General features: G+C 43.3%; 1 protein-coding gene across 1 annotated transcript in view; it reads left to right on the forward strand.

Moving 5' to 3' along the window:
* Positions 1–12,202, forward strand: part of LOC116508491 (E3 ubiquitin-protein ligase TRIM37-like) — a 66,180-nt gene extending 53,978 nt beyond the window's left edge. Inside the window, exons 22-25 of the mRNA XM_032217136.1 lie at positions 1,023–1,203; positions 3,204–3,322; positions 7,880–8,023; positions 10,698–12,202. Of these exons, the coding sequence (XP_032073027.1) occupies positions 1,023–1,203; positions 3,204–3,322; positions 7,880–8,023; positions 10,698–10,786 (533 nt within the window). The 3' untranslated portion in view covers positions 10,787–12,202. The remainder of the gene's footprint in view (positions 1–1,022; positions 1,204–3,203; positions 3,323–7,879; positions 8,024–10,697) is intronic.
* Positions 12,203–17,576: the final 5,374 nt, after the last annotated feature.

Below are 17,576 nucleotides of genomic sequence, written 5' to 3' on the forward strand. Positions count from 1 at the left end.
GTGACTTTTTCACACTTACGACTGTCGCGGGATCACCCTAGTAGAAGGATCAAACTTAGGGGACTTGGGAACCTAATTCATATTTATGGTGGTTGCAGCGTCCCGAGATCATGTGATCACCTTCTGAAAAGCAAAATCAACCGGAGAAGCCAGATTTGCTTAATGACTGCAAGAGTCATTTAACAACTGCAATGATTTGCTTAAGAACTGAGGCAGAAAAGGTCGTAAAATGGGTCAAAGGTCACGGTGGCATAGTGGTTAGAGTGCAGTAATGCAGGCTAATTTTGCTGATCACCGGCTGCCAGAAGTTTGGCAGATCAAATCTCATCAGGCTCAAGGTTGACTCAGCCTTCCATCCTTCTGAGGTGGGTAAAATGAGCACCCGGATTGTTGGGGGCAAGAGGCTGACTTTGTAAAAACTGCTTAGAGAGATCTGTAAGAGTACTGTGAAGCGGTATATAAGTACTATTGATATTGTTCTCTTCCTTCCTTCCTTCTTTCCTCCCCCACCCCTCCCTCTCTGGTAGCGCAGTGCTTAAAATGCAGTATTGCAAGCTAACTTCTGCCCACAGCCAGGAAGTTTGATCCTGACTGACTCAAGGTTGACTCACCCTTCTGTCCTTCCGAAGTGGGTAAAATGAGGACCCAGATTGTTGGGCGAAATGGGCTGACTCTGTAAACCGCTTAGAGAGGGCTGTAGAGCACTGTGAAGTGGTATATACAAGTCTAAGTGCTATTGCTGTTAACAATTGCCTTTGTTTAGAAATGAAAATTTTAGGCTCAGTTAAGGTAAACTGAGGACTAATCTGCATTTATGCTGCACATGGCTTTCCATGTTGTTGCTGACAGATCCGATAGAATTAAACTTAATTTGCATCTGAAACCAACAGGGATGGAAAACAAAATCCTGCCTTTTCCCAGGTACGACTTGCTTGTGGCAGATATGTATAATGTATTAGATGTGTATTCTTTCAAGATTGGAAAAAGCATCATGAGAACCCTTTCTTGTTTTTTTCCCCCAGGTTGCCTAGGAAACTCAAAGCCCAGCAGTCGGCGTGCCTCCCCGAGATCTTTGGCTTGTGCTTCAGACCCCCTGGCTAATTCTGAAGAGAGAATATGTGAGGTTTCCGATTCCAATGTTGGTGCTTCTGCTTTAAATGGCACAGCTGCTGGGGAAAAGGCCAGGAAAGGAATAGCGGTGGGGTAAGTTTGGTGTGACTGGGAAAAGAACATACGGGTAGTCCTCGGCTTTACAACCACAATTGAGCCCAACATTTTTGTTCCTAAGTGAAACATTTTTTAAGAGAACTTCGCCCCATGTTACGACCTTTTGTGCCATATTTGTTAAGAGAATCACTGGAGTTGTTGAGCAATATGGCTATTAAATGAATCTGGCTTCCCTGTTGACTTGGCAGGTTGCAAGGGGGGATCGGGTGATCCCGAGACACTGCAACTGTCATAAATACGAGTCAGTTCTAAACGTCTTAATTTTGATCACATGACCACAACAGTGCTTGGTTCCGGGTGATATGGCCCGGTACGGCCGTATCAGTAGTAGCCGGGAGCAGCGGCCACCATAGCGGTACGTTGGCTCGTTTGGCCCACCCGCCCACCTGCGTTCCATGGCTGTTTATAACGTGACTGGCCAATTGCGCACAAGCACATAGCATGCGGCGCCTGCGCAACCTCCGCCAAGCAGCTGGGTGTCGCAGGGCAATGCCATGCACATGTATGTGCAGTGCGTGTGCCCGACTAGGATGCCCGGCCCCGTGCGTGACGTACTGGTTGCAACGGGATCCGGAACCCACCACTAGACCACAGAGATGCTGCAACAGTCATAAGTGTGAAAAACAGTCCTCAGTCACTTTCTTCAGTGCCGTTGTAACTTTGAACGGTCATTAAATGAACTGTTGTAAGACCACCTGTACATGCAATCATGGGGTTTGAAGGGACCTTGGAGGTCTTCAAGTCCAACCCGCTGTGACAGGCGGGAATTATTATACCGTTCCAGAAAAAAAGGTTATCCACCAGGCTGTCCCTCTCCTTAAGAGCTCTCACAGGAAATTACCCTTTGTTTACTCTTCCACTTATGTAAAGCTTCCCCTTCATGGTTCTCGTCCTTTGGTGCTACAGAGAGTAAACATAAAGCCAAATCTTCCCCTTTGACAGCCTTTCAAATATGGGTGCTCCAACATTGGAGGTTTTTAAGAAGAGACTGGACAATCACTTGTCTGAAATGGTATAGGGTCTCCTGCTTTGAGCAGGGGGTTGGACTAGAAGACCTCTAAGTTCCCTTCCAACTCTTGTTATCCTGTTCAATGTTGGAAAGCTGCTGTTGTGTCTCCTTTAGCCTTCTCTTCTTTCATCCTGCCTTCTTGTATCTTCGTTTGGGAGTGCATCTCATTCCCACTTGTTTTCTACCTTTACAAATGCTTATACTGTGCCAGGATAAGAAATTTAACATTTCTAGAGTTCTTCATTATTGCTTCTGCTGTTTCCAATTTAAAAGGCGGCCTCTAATTTCCGGTAGAAACCTGAAAATATGGCAAGTCTGAAACTCACTTTTAAGATTAAGATCACCTTTTTTTTTTTAGTGAGTTGGTGAATCACTCACCCGGTTTCCACACTCTCCTCCAGATACCGCTACAGCACACTAACTTAGTCTAGCTGCCCCAGCTTTGTAGCGGTCATTCACTTATGGCTGCCGTCCCTGCTGCCGGTTTGAAGGGTTTTTCTCCAACTTCCCGAAGAACTGCCAGTTCCTCTAGGTCATCCGAGCTGTCCCTTCTTCTCCCCTGTCCCTCCAGGACAGGTTTCAGTCCGAAGACTTCCCGACAGCGGTTTGTCCGGCTCGATTTCCGCGAGGCTTAGCAGAGTCTGCTTTTTTCCAGCCAGTCTCGCCGCAACGCTCCTGGCTTCTCCGTACCTCACTTTTAAATGCTTGGCCATTGCATTGTTTCACTCTCAGAAGAACTTCCTTCCCTGTTTCCATTTGTATCTACCAAGGTTACTTTTGTAAAGTGTAGCATGAAATAGTTTACCATTTTAATTCGAAAGAGGATATGATTGTGGCCTTGCAGGGGGAAAAAACCTATTTTTCAAATCAACACTGAAATCTGTTAAAGGACAAAAATGGAAATATTTTAGGCTTTGGGGCTGGGTTTTTCTTTCTTTTAACCAACCTGCCTCTCCTCTTTTGTTAGGCCTAATTCAAATCGATGTCGTCTGGAAGCGACCGAGGCAAATGATTTGGAAAACAGCGCTGAAGCCAGAGAGCACCAAGTAGTCCCCTCTGAAGGGGCTTCAGCAAATCTGGAGGAAGGTAAGGCTGAATTCAGGGTTTCAGAGAAAAACTAGAGATATCCAGGTGTCTTCCTGTTAACCCACATTCAAGTGTTACAACACTGAGAGGCTGCTGGAGCTAAAGGTACATCCACAACTTAAATACTGGTATTCTGACCCAGCTCCCCAAACACGACAAACCCTCTGAAGTTAATTCAAAGATTCCTTTATTAGGAGCGCCAGCAGCCCCGGCAAAAAGTTTTATCTCGCAGGCTAACAAGCCTGTCTGGCCGGAAGATAAATAGTTGCCTGCCACATCCCCCTGCCTTTTATCCCCAGAGCTAGGGTGGGGCTTCGCTAGCAGCGGTGGCTCTTCCATCCCAAGGACCGGCCCATAAATTTCCACTGCTCTCCTCTCCTCTGCCTTCTGTGCATCTGCATATCAGGCACTGGACCCAGCTGTTGCTCCTCTTCCTCATCAGCCACCTCCAGACCGGGAGCTGTTGACTCTCCATCTGAGGGCTGACGGCCGGCCCAGGCTCTGCCTCTGTCTCTCTCTCTCTCTCTCTCTGCCAGCTCCATTCCTTCTTCCCCCTCGGAGCTCTCAGGTTGCCTTGATGCTGACCCAGTAGCTAAGAGTCTGAATTTTGATCATTTGACCATGAGGATGCTACAATGGCCATGTGAAAAATGTTTTAGAAGTCATTTTGTTCATTGATGTCATAACTTTGAACGGTCAGTAATTGAACTGTTGTAACTCAAGGACTAGCTGTACAGTAATCAATGAGCATTTCTTTGTGATGAAGGGTTTGGTAAAATGTTTAATGGCATCTTTAAAAAGTGGTTTAAAATAGCAATAGCAATAGCAATAGCAGTGGACTTATATACCGCTTCATAGGCCTTTCAGGCCTCTCTAAGCGGTTTACAGAGAGTCAGCATATTGCCCCCAACAATCTGGGTCCTCATTTTACCCACCTCGGAAGGATGGAAGGCTGAGTCAACCCTGAGCCGGTGAGATTTGAACCGCTGACCTGCTGATCTAGCAGTAGCCTGCAGTGCTGCATTTAACCACTGCGCCACCTTGGCTCTTTGCGCCACCTTGGCTCTTAAAATGTTCCTGGAAGCCGAGGTTTGCGTTGCTGTCTTTGGTTTGGAAGTCTCTTCATCTCTCGTTTATAACTCCTGAAATTTTCTTCCGCCTCCCCACTCGTTGGAGTCTCCGTAAAGGATGAGTTGCTGTTGAAAGTTGGACTAAGACCCTGGCATCCATTATTACCTGCCGGAGAGCACCTGGTGAAGGTGTTGCAGGAGGCGCGTCTGACCTCAGGCTGATTGTTCCTTCTTAGTCCCTGTGCTTTAAGCACTGCGGTTAGCAGTTGCCGCTTGACTGCTGGAAAAGGAAGAAAAGGGATTTCTTTTTTTTACCGTTGCATTGTGGAAAACCCCAGGAAGCTCTTTGCTGCTTGCTCTCTTTTCAGAGAGGGGAATCTGAAGTAAGAGACCCTGTTTGATTTGCCATTTTGTAGCCATGGAGACGAGAAGGTTGGCAGTTCCCTTACTACAGAAGGACAAAGGAATTGGGAGCTTGTGCTCTGAGATGGGGAAATCTCACCGCACTATTGAAGCTTGCTTTTGAGGGAGGAAGCAAAGCCCATTTTAGTGGATTATTTCATCCAGTAAACAACCTCTAGCATCTTGGCAAAGCAACAAGTGATAATAACTGTTGTTGTTTTTTGGAGGGACATTTGTCTCATTTGGAGAAGCTGCTTAATGCAAACCTGGTTCCAGACGCTTCAGTTCTTCCTTGGCTGCTAAATAAGGAGCAATTTATTTGGAGCTTTTATCAAAGAGTACTTTGCTGATCTGCTGTTGATAAATGACATAAAGTGCTGGATTTTAGTTGCCAGCTGTGTAAAGCACCTTAAATAGCAAAAGCGAGGAGGATCATTAGGTGGATTATCAGAAATAAGAGGGAAAAAACAGATTAAGTTGATTTTTAGTGTCAACACAGCATGTGGCTGACAACCAGTTCTAAATATGGGAACTTCTAAGTTTTGTTGATTCCAGGGCATAAGAGAACGAGGTTGTCAGTAATATGCTAGAAAGTTTTAACATAGGGAGGAATATGGATAGAGCAGGGGTGTCAAACTCAATTTCATTGAGGACCGCATCAGGGTTGTGTTTGACCTTGGCGTGGCCAGGGGGGTTTGCCCAGGGGGAGCATTGCCAGCTCGACGTCACCTGTGGTGTCGTGGGTGGCGCTGGCAGAGGGTTGCCCCGAGCTCCATTTTCATTGGCAGAGGACTGCCGGAGGCCGTCCCAGCCAAAAACAGAGCCAGAGCCGTGCTCCATTTTTGCTAGCAGAGGTGCCGTGGGCCGGTCCTTCGCTGTTTCCAGGGCAGCTCAGTGGTCCAGTTCTAAGCACCCCATGGGCCGGATGTGGCCCGCAGGCCTTGAGCTTGACATCCATGGGATAGAGCATCATCCATGCTTGGACAGTGAGTCACTGTTGTTACGCTTATAGTTTCCATTTAAGATTTTCTCATAGAACTTTGCAGCTAATGTAGAGAATATTTAGAAATTAAACCAAAAGATTGGATTTCCCTTTCACATTCCCTCTGCTTAAATGCAGTAGCGTATGTGTATCTACTGATTATTCTTTTTTAATCAGGGAAGAAGGGACTTTAAATATTTATTAATATTATTTCCTTCCTCCTGAAATAACTATGGATAACTGCACATATCATAAGGAAAAATAAGAACTGGAACCCTCTTCCTCCTTTAAGGCTTAAAAAATTTCTTCCAAGAAATGTTTCGCATATGTCGTTCTGATTTGATGTATTATATCTGGAGAAATATATCCAAATTAAAAACCAGTGTGACGTTCAAAATGTAGCTAATAAAAAAAATGCAGTTGTCATAAAGTAAAACCTTGATCAGGAGATATCTAAAGTCTGAATTTCTCTAGGATGCCAAATGTGTTGATGACTAATCTTGAGGCCCGTGAAAAATATGAGAGATGGTATTATCACGATTTGATCAGCAGTTTTGTGAAATATATCGAATCAATTTCATGATTCTGGCTGGAATATTTTTTCAAAAGATAGACAGTGGATCCTGTAGAAGGATGCTGATGAACTGAAAGCCTTCATTTCTCTTTCTTATTTCTCTGGAATGAACTGGTGGTGGCAGCAAATTTAGTTGGTTCTCTCCTGGAGTTTCAAGGAAGGAACAACTGGCTTGTGGCAAGACTTGTGTTGGTACAGTGGTTATAATGCAGTATTCCAGGCTAATTCTGCCGACTGCCAGGAGTTCGATCCTTACCTGCTCAAGGTTGACTCAGCCTTCTGTCCCCCCGAGATCGGTAAAATGAGGACCCAGATTGTTGGGGGCAAGAGGCTGACTCTGTAAAACTGCTTAGAGAGGACTATAAAGCAGCGGTCACCAACTTGTGGACCTCAGAAAAATCTTTGCATTTTTGCATTTTTTTATATTGCACTACATCAGGGATCCTTAAACTATGGCCCCTGGGCCGGATACAGCCTACCAAAGCAATTATTTCCACTTGCTGACGGGATGGGGTCCTTCAGGCACTCGGCTTGGTTGCCTGTTTAGTAGTTCCAGCCCTTCCCACCCTCCCTCCCTGGGAGTCCAGGCACTTCAGTGAGTAGTGTGCGAAACTGTGGCCAGGCTCCTCGAAAGATAAGAGTTTGCAGAGCCCATCTAAGGCCGGGCTGGCTACAAGACAAACATTCAATCTTGGCCATATTTGAGATTCCTAACTTCAATGGACAGCAAACCTAGGGTTGATCCCGGGCACTTCTCTCTGCTAGCAGGTGGCTAAGCTAAGTTCCTGAAGGACCCCATCCTGTCACTAATTCATATTAGTGGTCCACGGGATTCAAATTATGAATTTAGTAGTCCCTGGGGTCCAAAAGGTTGGTGACCCCTGCTATAAAGCACTGTGAAGCAGTATATAAGTCTTAAATGCTAGTGCTAATGCTAAGAGGGCCTAGAAAACTACTAAGGAAAGTGGCCAGTGTAACACTGCCAATGCCTGTCCATGCACACACTCCATTGCAGTTACAGGTAGTCCTTGAATTGCAATACACAATTCGGTTGCAAAACGGTTGTTAAGTGAGTTTTGCCCCATTTTACAATCATTTTTTTTTGCCACCACTGTTTAGTGAATCCCTGCGGTGGTTAAGTTAGTGATACGGTTGTTGAGTGAATCTGGTTTCCCCGTAGACTTTTGCTTGTCGGATTGCCGCAAGAGAGGATCACATGACTCCGGGACACTCCGTCCGTCATAAATATAATGCCAGTTTCCAAGAACTTTGAACGTGTGTCACCGTGGGGATGCTGTGAAAAACGGTCATAAATCACTTTTTTCAGTGCCGTTGTGATATCCAAGTGTCACTAAATGAAATAAGTCGAGGACTACCTGTGCGTGTTTTCCAGAGCTGTATTTGCCGTGTCTACTACTAGGAAGCCTTTCCATAGATCCCAGAGAAGTAAGGAGAGCTGTTAGCCTTTTTGTCTTTGAGGGTAATGTGTGAGTGCTGAGCAGCCGGTTTTCTTCCTTTCTGGGGTGCAGCTAGACTTCACCTCTTGCCAGGCATGAGCAGCGACAGCGACATCGAGTGTGACACCGAAAACGACGAACAGGAAGAGGCCGAGACTGCCTGCGCCACTCCAGAGATCTACAACCAACCTTTCCAGATCCAGCCTTCAAACGATGGTAAGAGGGTTCCTTGGTGAAGACCACTTGCCTTGGAAAATACCGCATTTTTCGGAATATAAGACGCACCGGAGTATAAGACGCACCAAGGTTTTGAAGAGGAAAATTAAAAAAGAAAAGTTTTTGCACTCTGCAAACCCCTCCCCCCCAAACAGCCCATTTTTTTGCAAAAACTGGCCCATTTTTTTTCCAAAAAAGGGGGCATGAGTAGCCCTTAGGAGGCTTGTAGAGTGCTCTGGGGGGAGGGGGGCAAAAATGAGCCAAAATAGCCCGTTTTTCATAAAAATGACCTTGTTTTTTGTCAACAAAAAAAGGGCATGGATAGCCTTTAGGAAGCTTATAGAATGTTGCTGGAGCTGGGGGGGGGTCAAAAATGGGGCATTTTTAAACTCATTTCTACCCTCCCCAGCCCCCAAGAGCTCTCTGAAAGCCTTCTAAAATCTATGCACAGCCATTTTGGTGAAGGGGCGGAGTTTCGGGAGGCAAAAAATGCTGTATTCAGTGTATAAGGCGCACCGAGATTTTCACCCTCTTTTTTGAGGGAAAAGGTGCACCTTATATTCCGAAAAATACGGTACTTAGACTTTGAACGTGGTGCTCTTTGCTTTTGATTAGCCTACATTTGCTTCCCTTTCACTGGATTTCTTTTTTTCTTTCGCTCCTTTCTCTGTCCGTAGCACTTCCTCCTTTCTTGCATTCTCTGTATGACTATTATAACTGCTCCTCCCAACTTTGGCCATGTAATTCTCTTCTCTAAGCCATGCTCTTACATTGTTCTGAGCCCTGAGAAGCTGATATCTTTGTGCCTCTGAAAAGTCACAAGGCCTTGTCGTAAGTCATGAGCCCAAAGTTTCTGCTGCTAAGTGAGGCGTTTGTTAAGTAAGTTTTGCCTCATTTTATGACACCACAGTTGTTAAGCAAATTGTTGCAGCTGTCAAGTTGGTAACACGGTTGTTAAGTGACTCTGGCTTCCCCATTGACTTTGTTTGTCAGGAGGTCACAAAAGGGGGATCACATGACCAGGGGACGCTGCAACCGTCATAAATATGAGTCAGTTGCCAAGCGTCTTTTGAGTTTTGATCACCTGCCCACGGGGATTCTGCAGTGGTCGTTTGAAAAAAAATGTCATAAGTCATTTATTTAAGCACTGTTGTAACTTTGAACCGTCACTAAATGAACTGTGGTAAGTCAAGGGCTACCTGTACAAGTAGGTAAACGAAGCTTTGGGATATCCTGGTATATTGCAGGTAGCTGACACCTCGGCACCACCACACCTGTACAGCATGTTGCTCTCCACCCATTGAGGTAGCAAGCATGAGACGGCAACCCACAGGCTTGTGCTTGATTCTGCCTCGTTGTTGTTGGGTTTTTGTGTAATTTTATTTTCAGTCTCGTTTCCTCAATAATGAAATAGCTGCTCCGTCTTGTTTCCAGATCCAAAACATGACCTGGATTTTTATTTCTTAAGCTTCCTGCAACTGGCCTCCTCTCTTTCTCCTTAGATTTGTCTTTTTTTCATTTGGGTGCGTTTTGCTTTCCTTCTATCAAACTTTTCTGCTAATAAGTGAGTCTAAAAGCTATTTTCCCTCCATTTACAGCTTCTAAACATTTCCTAAACTGGACAGTCCTTTTCCTGGGGATCCAATTTGTCGAAAAACAATACTGCTGCAGGCCTTCCCCTTAGTAATGGCAGCTATTGTCATCTTACCTGGAGACAGATTATTTTGAATCCATTGCTCAGAATCAGGACAAACACCATATCCCAAAAGTGCTTTTTCAAGAGGCAACTGGACTTTCTTGTTTTTCTTTTGAAGGCCTTTCGCTTCTCCTCCAAGAAGCTTCTTCAGCTGTGACCAGATGGTGGGGAATAGAAGGATTTATATTCTTTGTAGACAGCTGGTCATTTGCATTACTTTTACAGAGTCCTTGAAGCCACTTGGAGGTTTCTCTGTGTCCTCATAGTCACCTGAGTAGTGCAAAAAGGTGTGGTGATCCCGATGACACAGATAAACCTCCAAGAGGCCTCAATGACCCCTAAAAGAATGCAAATGACCAGCTGTCTTCCCCACCATCCAGTCAGAGCTGAGGAAGCTTCTTGGATGAGAAGCGAAACGCCTTTGAAGAAAAACAAGAAAGTCCAGTTGCCTTTTGAAAAAGCACCTTTGGGACAACCATGAGCTGGATGACTGAGAATCTCAATAGACATTTGACAAAAACCTTCGTTAAAGGTTCTTTTAATTAGGAAAACTCATTGACATGTGATTCGAATCAGTCAGGGAACCCATGAGTTTCCAGGTTTCCACTCCCACTAGTGTTCAACCCAGTGGTGAAATTCAAATTTTACTACTGGTTCTGTGGGCGTGGCTTGGTGGGCATGGCAGGGGAAGGATACTGCAAAATCGCCATTCCCACCCCACTCTGGGGCCAGCCAGAGGTGGCATTTGCCGGTTCTCCAGTCTATTCAAAATTTCCACTACCGGTTCTCCAGAACCAGTCAGAACCTGCTGGATTTCACCCCTGGTTCGGTCCATTGGAGAAAGGGATTCTTGCCATGAGGCGGAATCGACTCAGCAGTACCCACCTGAAAAATCAGGGTCCCCTGGCTCTTTTCTGGGTGCATGGTAGCCCATTGCCGAAGGCTTTTGTCTTCACCATAAACCTTTTGTATTTTCAGCCTCAGAATTATGCTCGCTCTTCCCCGAGGCTGACCAGTTGGGCTCTGAAGATCTGCCCTTTGACACAGGGAAGGACAGCGCCAGGTAATACTGGGCTCTTCCTGCTGGACCAACTAAAATTTTATCCCGATTGGCGCTTTGGAACTAAACCGTTTGCAAAGGGATCTGCCTGCCTACGCGATACCAGCCATTTGCTCCCAGAGCAACTTCATAGCATCTGGAGGTCTGTGTGTTTTTCTCTTGCCTCTTCCTCATCCCTGAAAGCTTGATTGTGTCTGAAGATGGCGTCTGGATCACATAAGCCAATTCCAGGGTAGCTTTGAGAACACCTGCGTTAAGAGTCCTGCCACCCTCCTTCCGCCAAGAACGGTGAGATCATTGCTTCTTCAGATCTGTCCGCCAATGTGTAAGGTTCCGTTCGCACTTCTTTAGATTTCACCTTTTTTTTTTGTTGATCACTCCGATGGATGCGGAGTTCTTTTAAACCGAGAGGTGTAAAAAGTGAGCCATACTACCTCTCTGTTGTAGGCCTCAGAGGATCCCTCCAGCCAGTGAATTCTAATTTGGAGCCCCCTATTTCCATTTGGGGATGTTTTAAGGAACAAAAGTGGACTCCTTATGTCTAGTAAACGCTAAAACTTCCATTTTGCTTAGAAAAAACCCCCTACTCCCCACATAGACTGTGCCTCCATCTAATTTTAGAGTACCCTCTCAAAATACTGTACAAAACACTACCGTGCCAATCCATTTTAAAGACTACTGATTTCTTCTCTAACCTGTCTTTATCCTTCCTTGATTTTATTGACATAGACTGCTTCAGATAATAAATTATTCCAATTTGTTTATTCTGTTTGGTCTCAGAGAAGAGCTTTTAATGATGCGAGAGTTGCCTGATGTTTGATTAGCATTTGGTAGCTTGTTTCTCGGGAACAACACTGCCCCACATTTTCTGGGAATGCCTTACACATATTTTTCCTGACTTTTATCGCTGAAAATTCTGGCTATACTGGTTTTCCAGTCCCGCTTAACAGAAGCTTCCACCTGATATACCTCCCAAAAAAGTACTTTTACCTTAGCTTGTATTCCTCAGTGATGTGGCAAGTTTTAAGGATGCTTGCCTGCTGCAATTATTTTAAATGTGTTGTCTTAAGCTATTTAAATATTTTCCAAGAGGAGTTCTCTCCCTCCCTCCCCCCCCTCTCTCCCTCCCTCCCTCCCCCCCTCCCCGAATCACTCCAGTTCTGGCCAGTTGAAAGTAGCCTTTTCTGCATTGCATTTAAGCTACTGAAGATGTTCTGATTTTAAGCTTAAATTTGGCTGATCCCTTAAAAGCATGTTTAAAACTATATGCCTCTCACTTCATGTATCCTAGTGTATTTATCTTCTCCTGAGTGTTATACCTTAAGCAGAAATACCCATTTGTAAATGTAATGTTTAAAAACTGTAAAAATTCAGGTGAAAATGGTTTGCACTCTTTTAATTAATAAAATGAATGTGGAATTGACTGTGCTTGTGCAGTTGAAGTTCTTGAAGAGGGCCTGCAAGAAACTGTTTAACTGGATTCAATATCAAAGCGCCTTTGCAAACACCTTTAGAGGGTTTTGTGATGGGTTTTTATGTAAATGGGATAAGACAATCGGCTAGTTCCCTTTAGTATGTTTAGTATTTTGGGGAGGAGGGAGTCAGAGTTAAAACTTCTCCATTCTCTCTCATTACATATCTGCTTATTAAAAATAGCAGGCTCAAAGTGTCTCTTGGAAAATTTAATTTCCACCTGCGTAAGATGAATTTCTGGTAACTTTTGTGCGCCTGTCTGTATGCAAATTCTAGTTGCAATACAGTGTTACCTTGGTACTTAATGGCTTTGAAACTCATTGAAATTGGTACTCAACACAATTTGACGCAAACATTTTGTCCGGGTATTCAACGCGTAAGCTAGAACTTCTTGTTGTCGGCTGCTTTGTGACTCACAGCATTATTCCTTATGGGAAAAAAATTGTTTGGCATTCATTGCACCTCCCGGAACCAATTAACGATGAGTAGTGAGGTTATCACTGTAGTTGTATTTTATGCATAGTGACAGTTATGTAATTGCAGTAGAAAACAATCGTGGTGTTACAACTAGCATGGTGTTGGAGTAAGTAAAACGGTGATTGAGGAATGAGAACAAACTTCTAGAAGCTGTTTGGAATAACATGCTCCGGAACTGTAACTTTGAAATGTTTCCATTCTACATCACTGCCAAATGAACATCAATAATCCTGTCCTTGCTCTGAAATTAGGCATTGAGCAGGATAAGTAAGCTACTTTCTTTGGAATATTAATAAAGCAAATATTCCAGGCTCTTAAAAAAAAAACTGAATTTGGATTGAAGTGCAGAGTTAAAAGCCATTTTTATTTCCTTTGGGAACAGCATCTTAGGCTCTCATTACTAAAATTAAAATCTAGTCTTAAGACTCAGCATTCCAAGAAATCCCCTTGTTATTTACCTTCAGACAGATTGTATAATTCTTTTTTTATAATTAAAAGGACAGATTTAAGGACTTGTTGGAATTCATTCCGGGTGTTTGTGTGCAGGGCAGTTTCTGCTGCCTGAAACACACATACACAGGGATGCAAAAACATTGCACCAGAAACATCTTTCTGGCCTAACGGTCATAACTCACTATGCAGCCTCATGTAACAAGAACTATGTGAGCCAGCTACTCCCACACATGCCCTTTCTCCCCCCTATGCTGTGCTGTAACTTTCTATTCCCCCTCTCCCCCTCCCAATGCCATGCAACTTGTAACCTTCTGCTCCCCCTTTGCCATGATGTGATTTTCTATTGGTTTATTTGTAGAATGCTGTGAACTTTTCATTAGTTTACTTGTACCATGTGTGATTATATATGCCTTTTGATACGCCCCAGTTAAAAGCCATTTTTATTTCCTTTGGGAACAGCATCAGGCTCTCATTACTAAAATTAAAATCTAGTCTTAAGACTCAGCATTCCAAGAAATCCCCTTGTTATTTACCTTCAGACAGATTGTATAATTCCTTTTTTATAATTAAAAGGACAGTTTTAAGGACTACTTAAGAAAAAGCAAGATTTGTTTTGTGGTTACAGCATAGTTTTGAAATGGACACGTCAGCATCAGCAGTTATATCTATTAATTTTTGTAGGTAGCTGTCACTTTCATTCCTGGTGATACTTTAAGGTAAGATCTCTTAAAGACAACCAGAAAATGATGTATCCAGACACTAAAATAGGTCTCTGGAGGTTTTTACACTTTTGATCTCTTCATTTCCCACTTATATTGTTTCTGTTTTGTTTCCCACCAGTCGATGTCATTTTCATTTTACTGTATCAAATTATGGTTAAATATTGGATTGCGATTGAGAATTGGATTTTACTTTATCCTCAATTCTGAAGCTCAGAGTAATTTTAAGGCAACATAGCACATTGGTCTTAAAAAGTTCTTAAGAGCAGAAACTGGGAAAAGGTCACTACATTGGTATACTTTTCCTTAAACCTAAATACAAGATATAAATCAAATAATTGTGTTCCCTAGGGTAGGGGGAATTCTCCCCTACCACATTTGTAAATTTTGCTGCTTCAAAGTGCGACTTTTTTGTGGCCAAATGTCTGGAGATTCTCAGACAATTCAGATCATGGTTGTCCTAAACGTGCTTTTTGAAAAGGCAAATGAACTTTTCTTCGTTTTTCCTTGAAGACATTTCACTTCTCATCCAAGAAGCTTCTTCTGTTCTTCAGTCAGAACTGAAGAAGCATCTTGGATGTGTAATGAAACATCTTCACAGAAAAACAAAGCCCTGTTGACTTTGAAAAAGTATCTTTGGTACTCACTCTCTGTGGGTTTGCTGCTGTTTTTGCAACACGAAGCTTTAAAATCTTCTCTGCAGTTAGAAGCAGAAAATCAGTAGATGGTTTAACTGCCTACCATATGAAACGAGAAAAACTCAAAACAGTGTTGTTTTTCATTAAAGAAGTCGACAGAAAAGTTAGGATTTGTCATTTTATTAAGGTACTGGTAGAAGTTGATCATAGTCCTTGTTCTAACAGCTTTAATAAATAAAATATGGCTAATACACGATTCCTACGAAAGTCATTAAAGTTACTGGAATAAAATTTTCAACCGATCCCAACATGTTACTAAATCATTTCTACTAAACTGACCTACTTCGTTAGTGTTTAGGACAACACAATTAACTTTCAATAGCTCTGGTAATAAGCTTGGCATTCTTTTAAGAATGCACAGTTCTAACATTTTAGCAATAATGAGGAATGTCGTTAATCTTTTTTCCCCTTTCTTTTCCCACAGCAGGGATTGTTAGACAACACGCCTGTCAAAACCAAATTTGACATTTGCACAATACTTCAACGTGTTAATACTGGTGGCTAAATATTTAGTCCTGCTTTAGAACTTATATTAGAAAGAGAAATCGGGCCTTGTTAACGGGCTTAAGAACCCTCACTGGTGGCATTGTGTTTGTGGTCCTTTTCGCTCTGGAGCCGAACAAGCCAATTCTTGGAAAGATATCCAGTTTCCTAATTAATCTCAAGTTCCTAGGCAACTTGAACTACAATTCTCAGTTTGTCGCATCGAGCTTAACACGGCATAGCTGTTTTTCTGGCTTAACTGTTCTAAAAAAAAAAAAAAGTTGCTTTTGAATATACAACAGTGGAGTAGTACTGTGAACACAGGACAGAGAGGGCTACTTGATGAATCTAAAGGTTCTAATTTGAAAATTATTTATATGGAAGCAGGGGAGGGCTAGATGCTATCTTGAGTGCTGAGGTCTCTTCCTCTTAAAGACGTTCTCTCTGAGCCAGGGAGAAGTATCCTCCCTCACTTGCTTTTGTGGGTATCCCTAATTTGTTCAGGAGGGGGCTAGCAGATTGTGCTTTATCAGGAAGTGTGTAGAAGTCAGAGTAGATTCTAAAGTGCTGAGAGTGATTGGTGGCACTTTAGGGTATAAATATTTAAACCTTCCTTCTGTGCAAGCGCAGGGCAACTGGAGTGGATTAATCAGCAACAGGATAAACATTACATGCAGTCCTCAACTTAGAACCATTCGCCGGGTGGCCGTTTGAAGTTACGACGGCACTGGAATAAGTGACCCATTCTCGCACGACTGTCGCAGCAGCCCCAAGATCACCTGATCAAAGTTTGGGCAGCCAGCAGATACGGTACGTACCACAGTCGTAGCATCCAGGCGTCACAATTGCCACCCGCAAACAACGGGGGCAGTTGTATCTGCTTAATGGCCATGCGGTTCACTTAACAACAGAAGTGTTTGCTTAACAACCGTGGCCAAAAAGGTCAGAAAACCGGATGCGGCTTACTAAACCAGCTGCTTTGCTTAGCGCCGGGAGCGCTGATCCCAATTGTGGTTGTAACTGGAGGACGACCCATCATCTCTTTCCTGCTGCAGAAGGTATTCCTCCTAATTCTATCCAGTTTCTATCAGAGGGGAAATTAAAGGAATTCCTTTGAAAGTCACAGTGGATAAACTCACAAGCGACCTCTGGAAGGGCAGCCGCTCGGGTGCGTCTCTCTCCTTAACCAACTGCTACTGCTTCTGTGTTCTTACGCAACTGATGCAGATTTGTGTGAACTTGAGGGATACTTCAGAACCTTTATTGGAAAGATTTCAGTATGCAAATATCAAACCACTAGTTAAATACAACAGATTTACCAAACACTTTACAAGACGACCAACATTAACACGGTTAAATACCTATATTAGTAGTAGTTGTGGGGTTTGTTTTTGTTTATTTTTACCAGCTAAAAGGTTCAAAATACAAGATACTGAACATTTAAGATTATCATTAGTTTAAAAGGAGCTTATTGCTTACGTCAGCAAGCAGCAAATGAGGGCACAGGAGTTTTAACTGAAATTACTTCCTATTTTACCAGTGGCAATGAAGAAGAAAAAAAAAACACAGCATGTCACAAAGCACTTTTTTTCCCTTTTTTTTGTTTTGTTTTTATCTCTTATGCCTAGTGTCATAGAATCAAGCGGCACGAACCGGAATCCGGAACAATAACTTTTAAAATATGTCATTATTTTACCACGTTTGTTTTTTTTTTTTAAATTGCCTCACAAATGGATTCTACACACTTTTTATCACTACGTGAGATGAAAAAAATGGACACGCTCTACTTGTTCGTAACAATATTTTTGTACTGGATCACAGTAGGAATCCATTGACCGGCTCTTTCCTGCAGGATCAACCATGGCGAACAGCAGGTAATGCACTGTGCATCAATCCACAGGTGTGAAGCTTTAACTTTGTAAACACGAGAGAGAGAGAGGAAGAGCATGTTCCACAACCAGCACCTTCCACGGATGCCTGCATTTTGGGAAGAGCATCCAACGGCATCTACGAACTTGGTCGCACCTTCGGAGAATTGCTTCTGCGCGTTGTGTTGAAGACAGCAATGGGATCTATCGCTCCTCAACTGATCTGAAAGTTTTTCAGACAAGGTAGCACAAATTGCTGCCATCTACTCCTCTCGTCACCCTCTACTTAACGTGTTATACCTATGCTTGTAGTTGCCAAATGCAAACAAATGGTTCTCCCCCAACTTCCATAAGTTTGCCTAAAGCTAAGGCTTTTAATCTCCTTTCACGGCATAAAATTACCGTTTCCTCTCATACAAGTGTTTACCACCCTTGCCATTTTTATGAGGCGTGGGCTTCAACTCCCAGAATTCCCCAGCTAGCATGTCTGGCTTGGGAATTCTGGGAGTTGAAGCCCACACGACTTAAAAGTGGCCCGAGTTGAGAATCTCTGTTCTTCACGAGGTGTTGACTTTCAGCTCCCAGAATCACTGGAAAATTCTGGGAGTTAAACTCCAACACCTCAT

This window comes from Thamnophis elegans, chromosome 4, assembly GCF_009769535.1.
Source record: "Thamnophis elegans isolate rThaEle1 chromosome 4, rThaEle1.pri, whole genome shotgun sequence".
Classification (NCBI taxonomy): domain Eukaryota; kingdom Metazoa; phylum Chordata; class Lepidosauria; order Squamata; family Colubridae; genus Thamnophis; species Thamnophis elegans.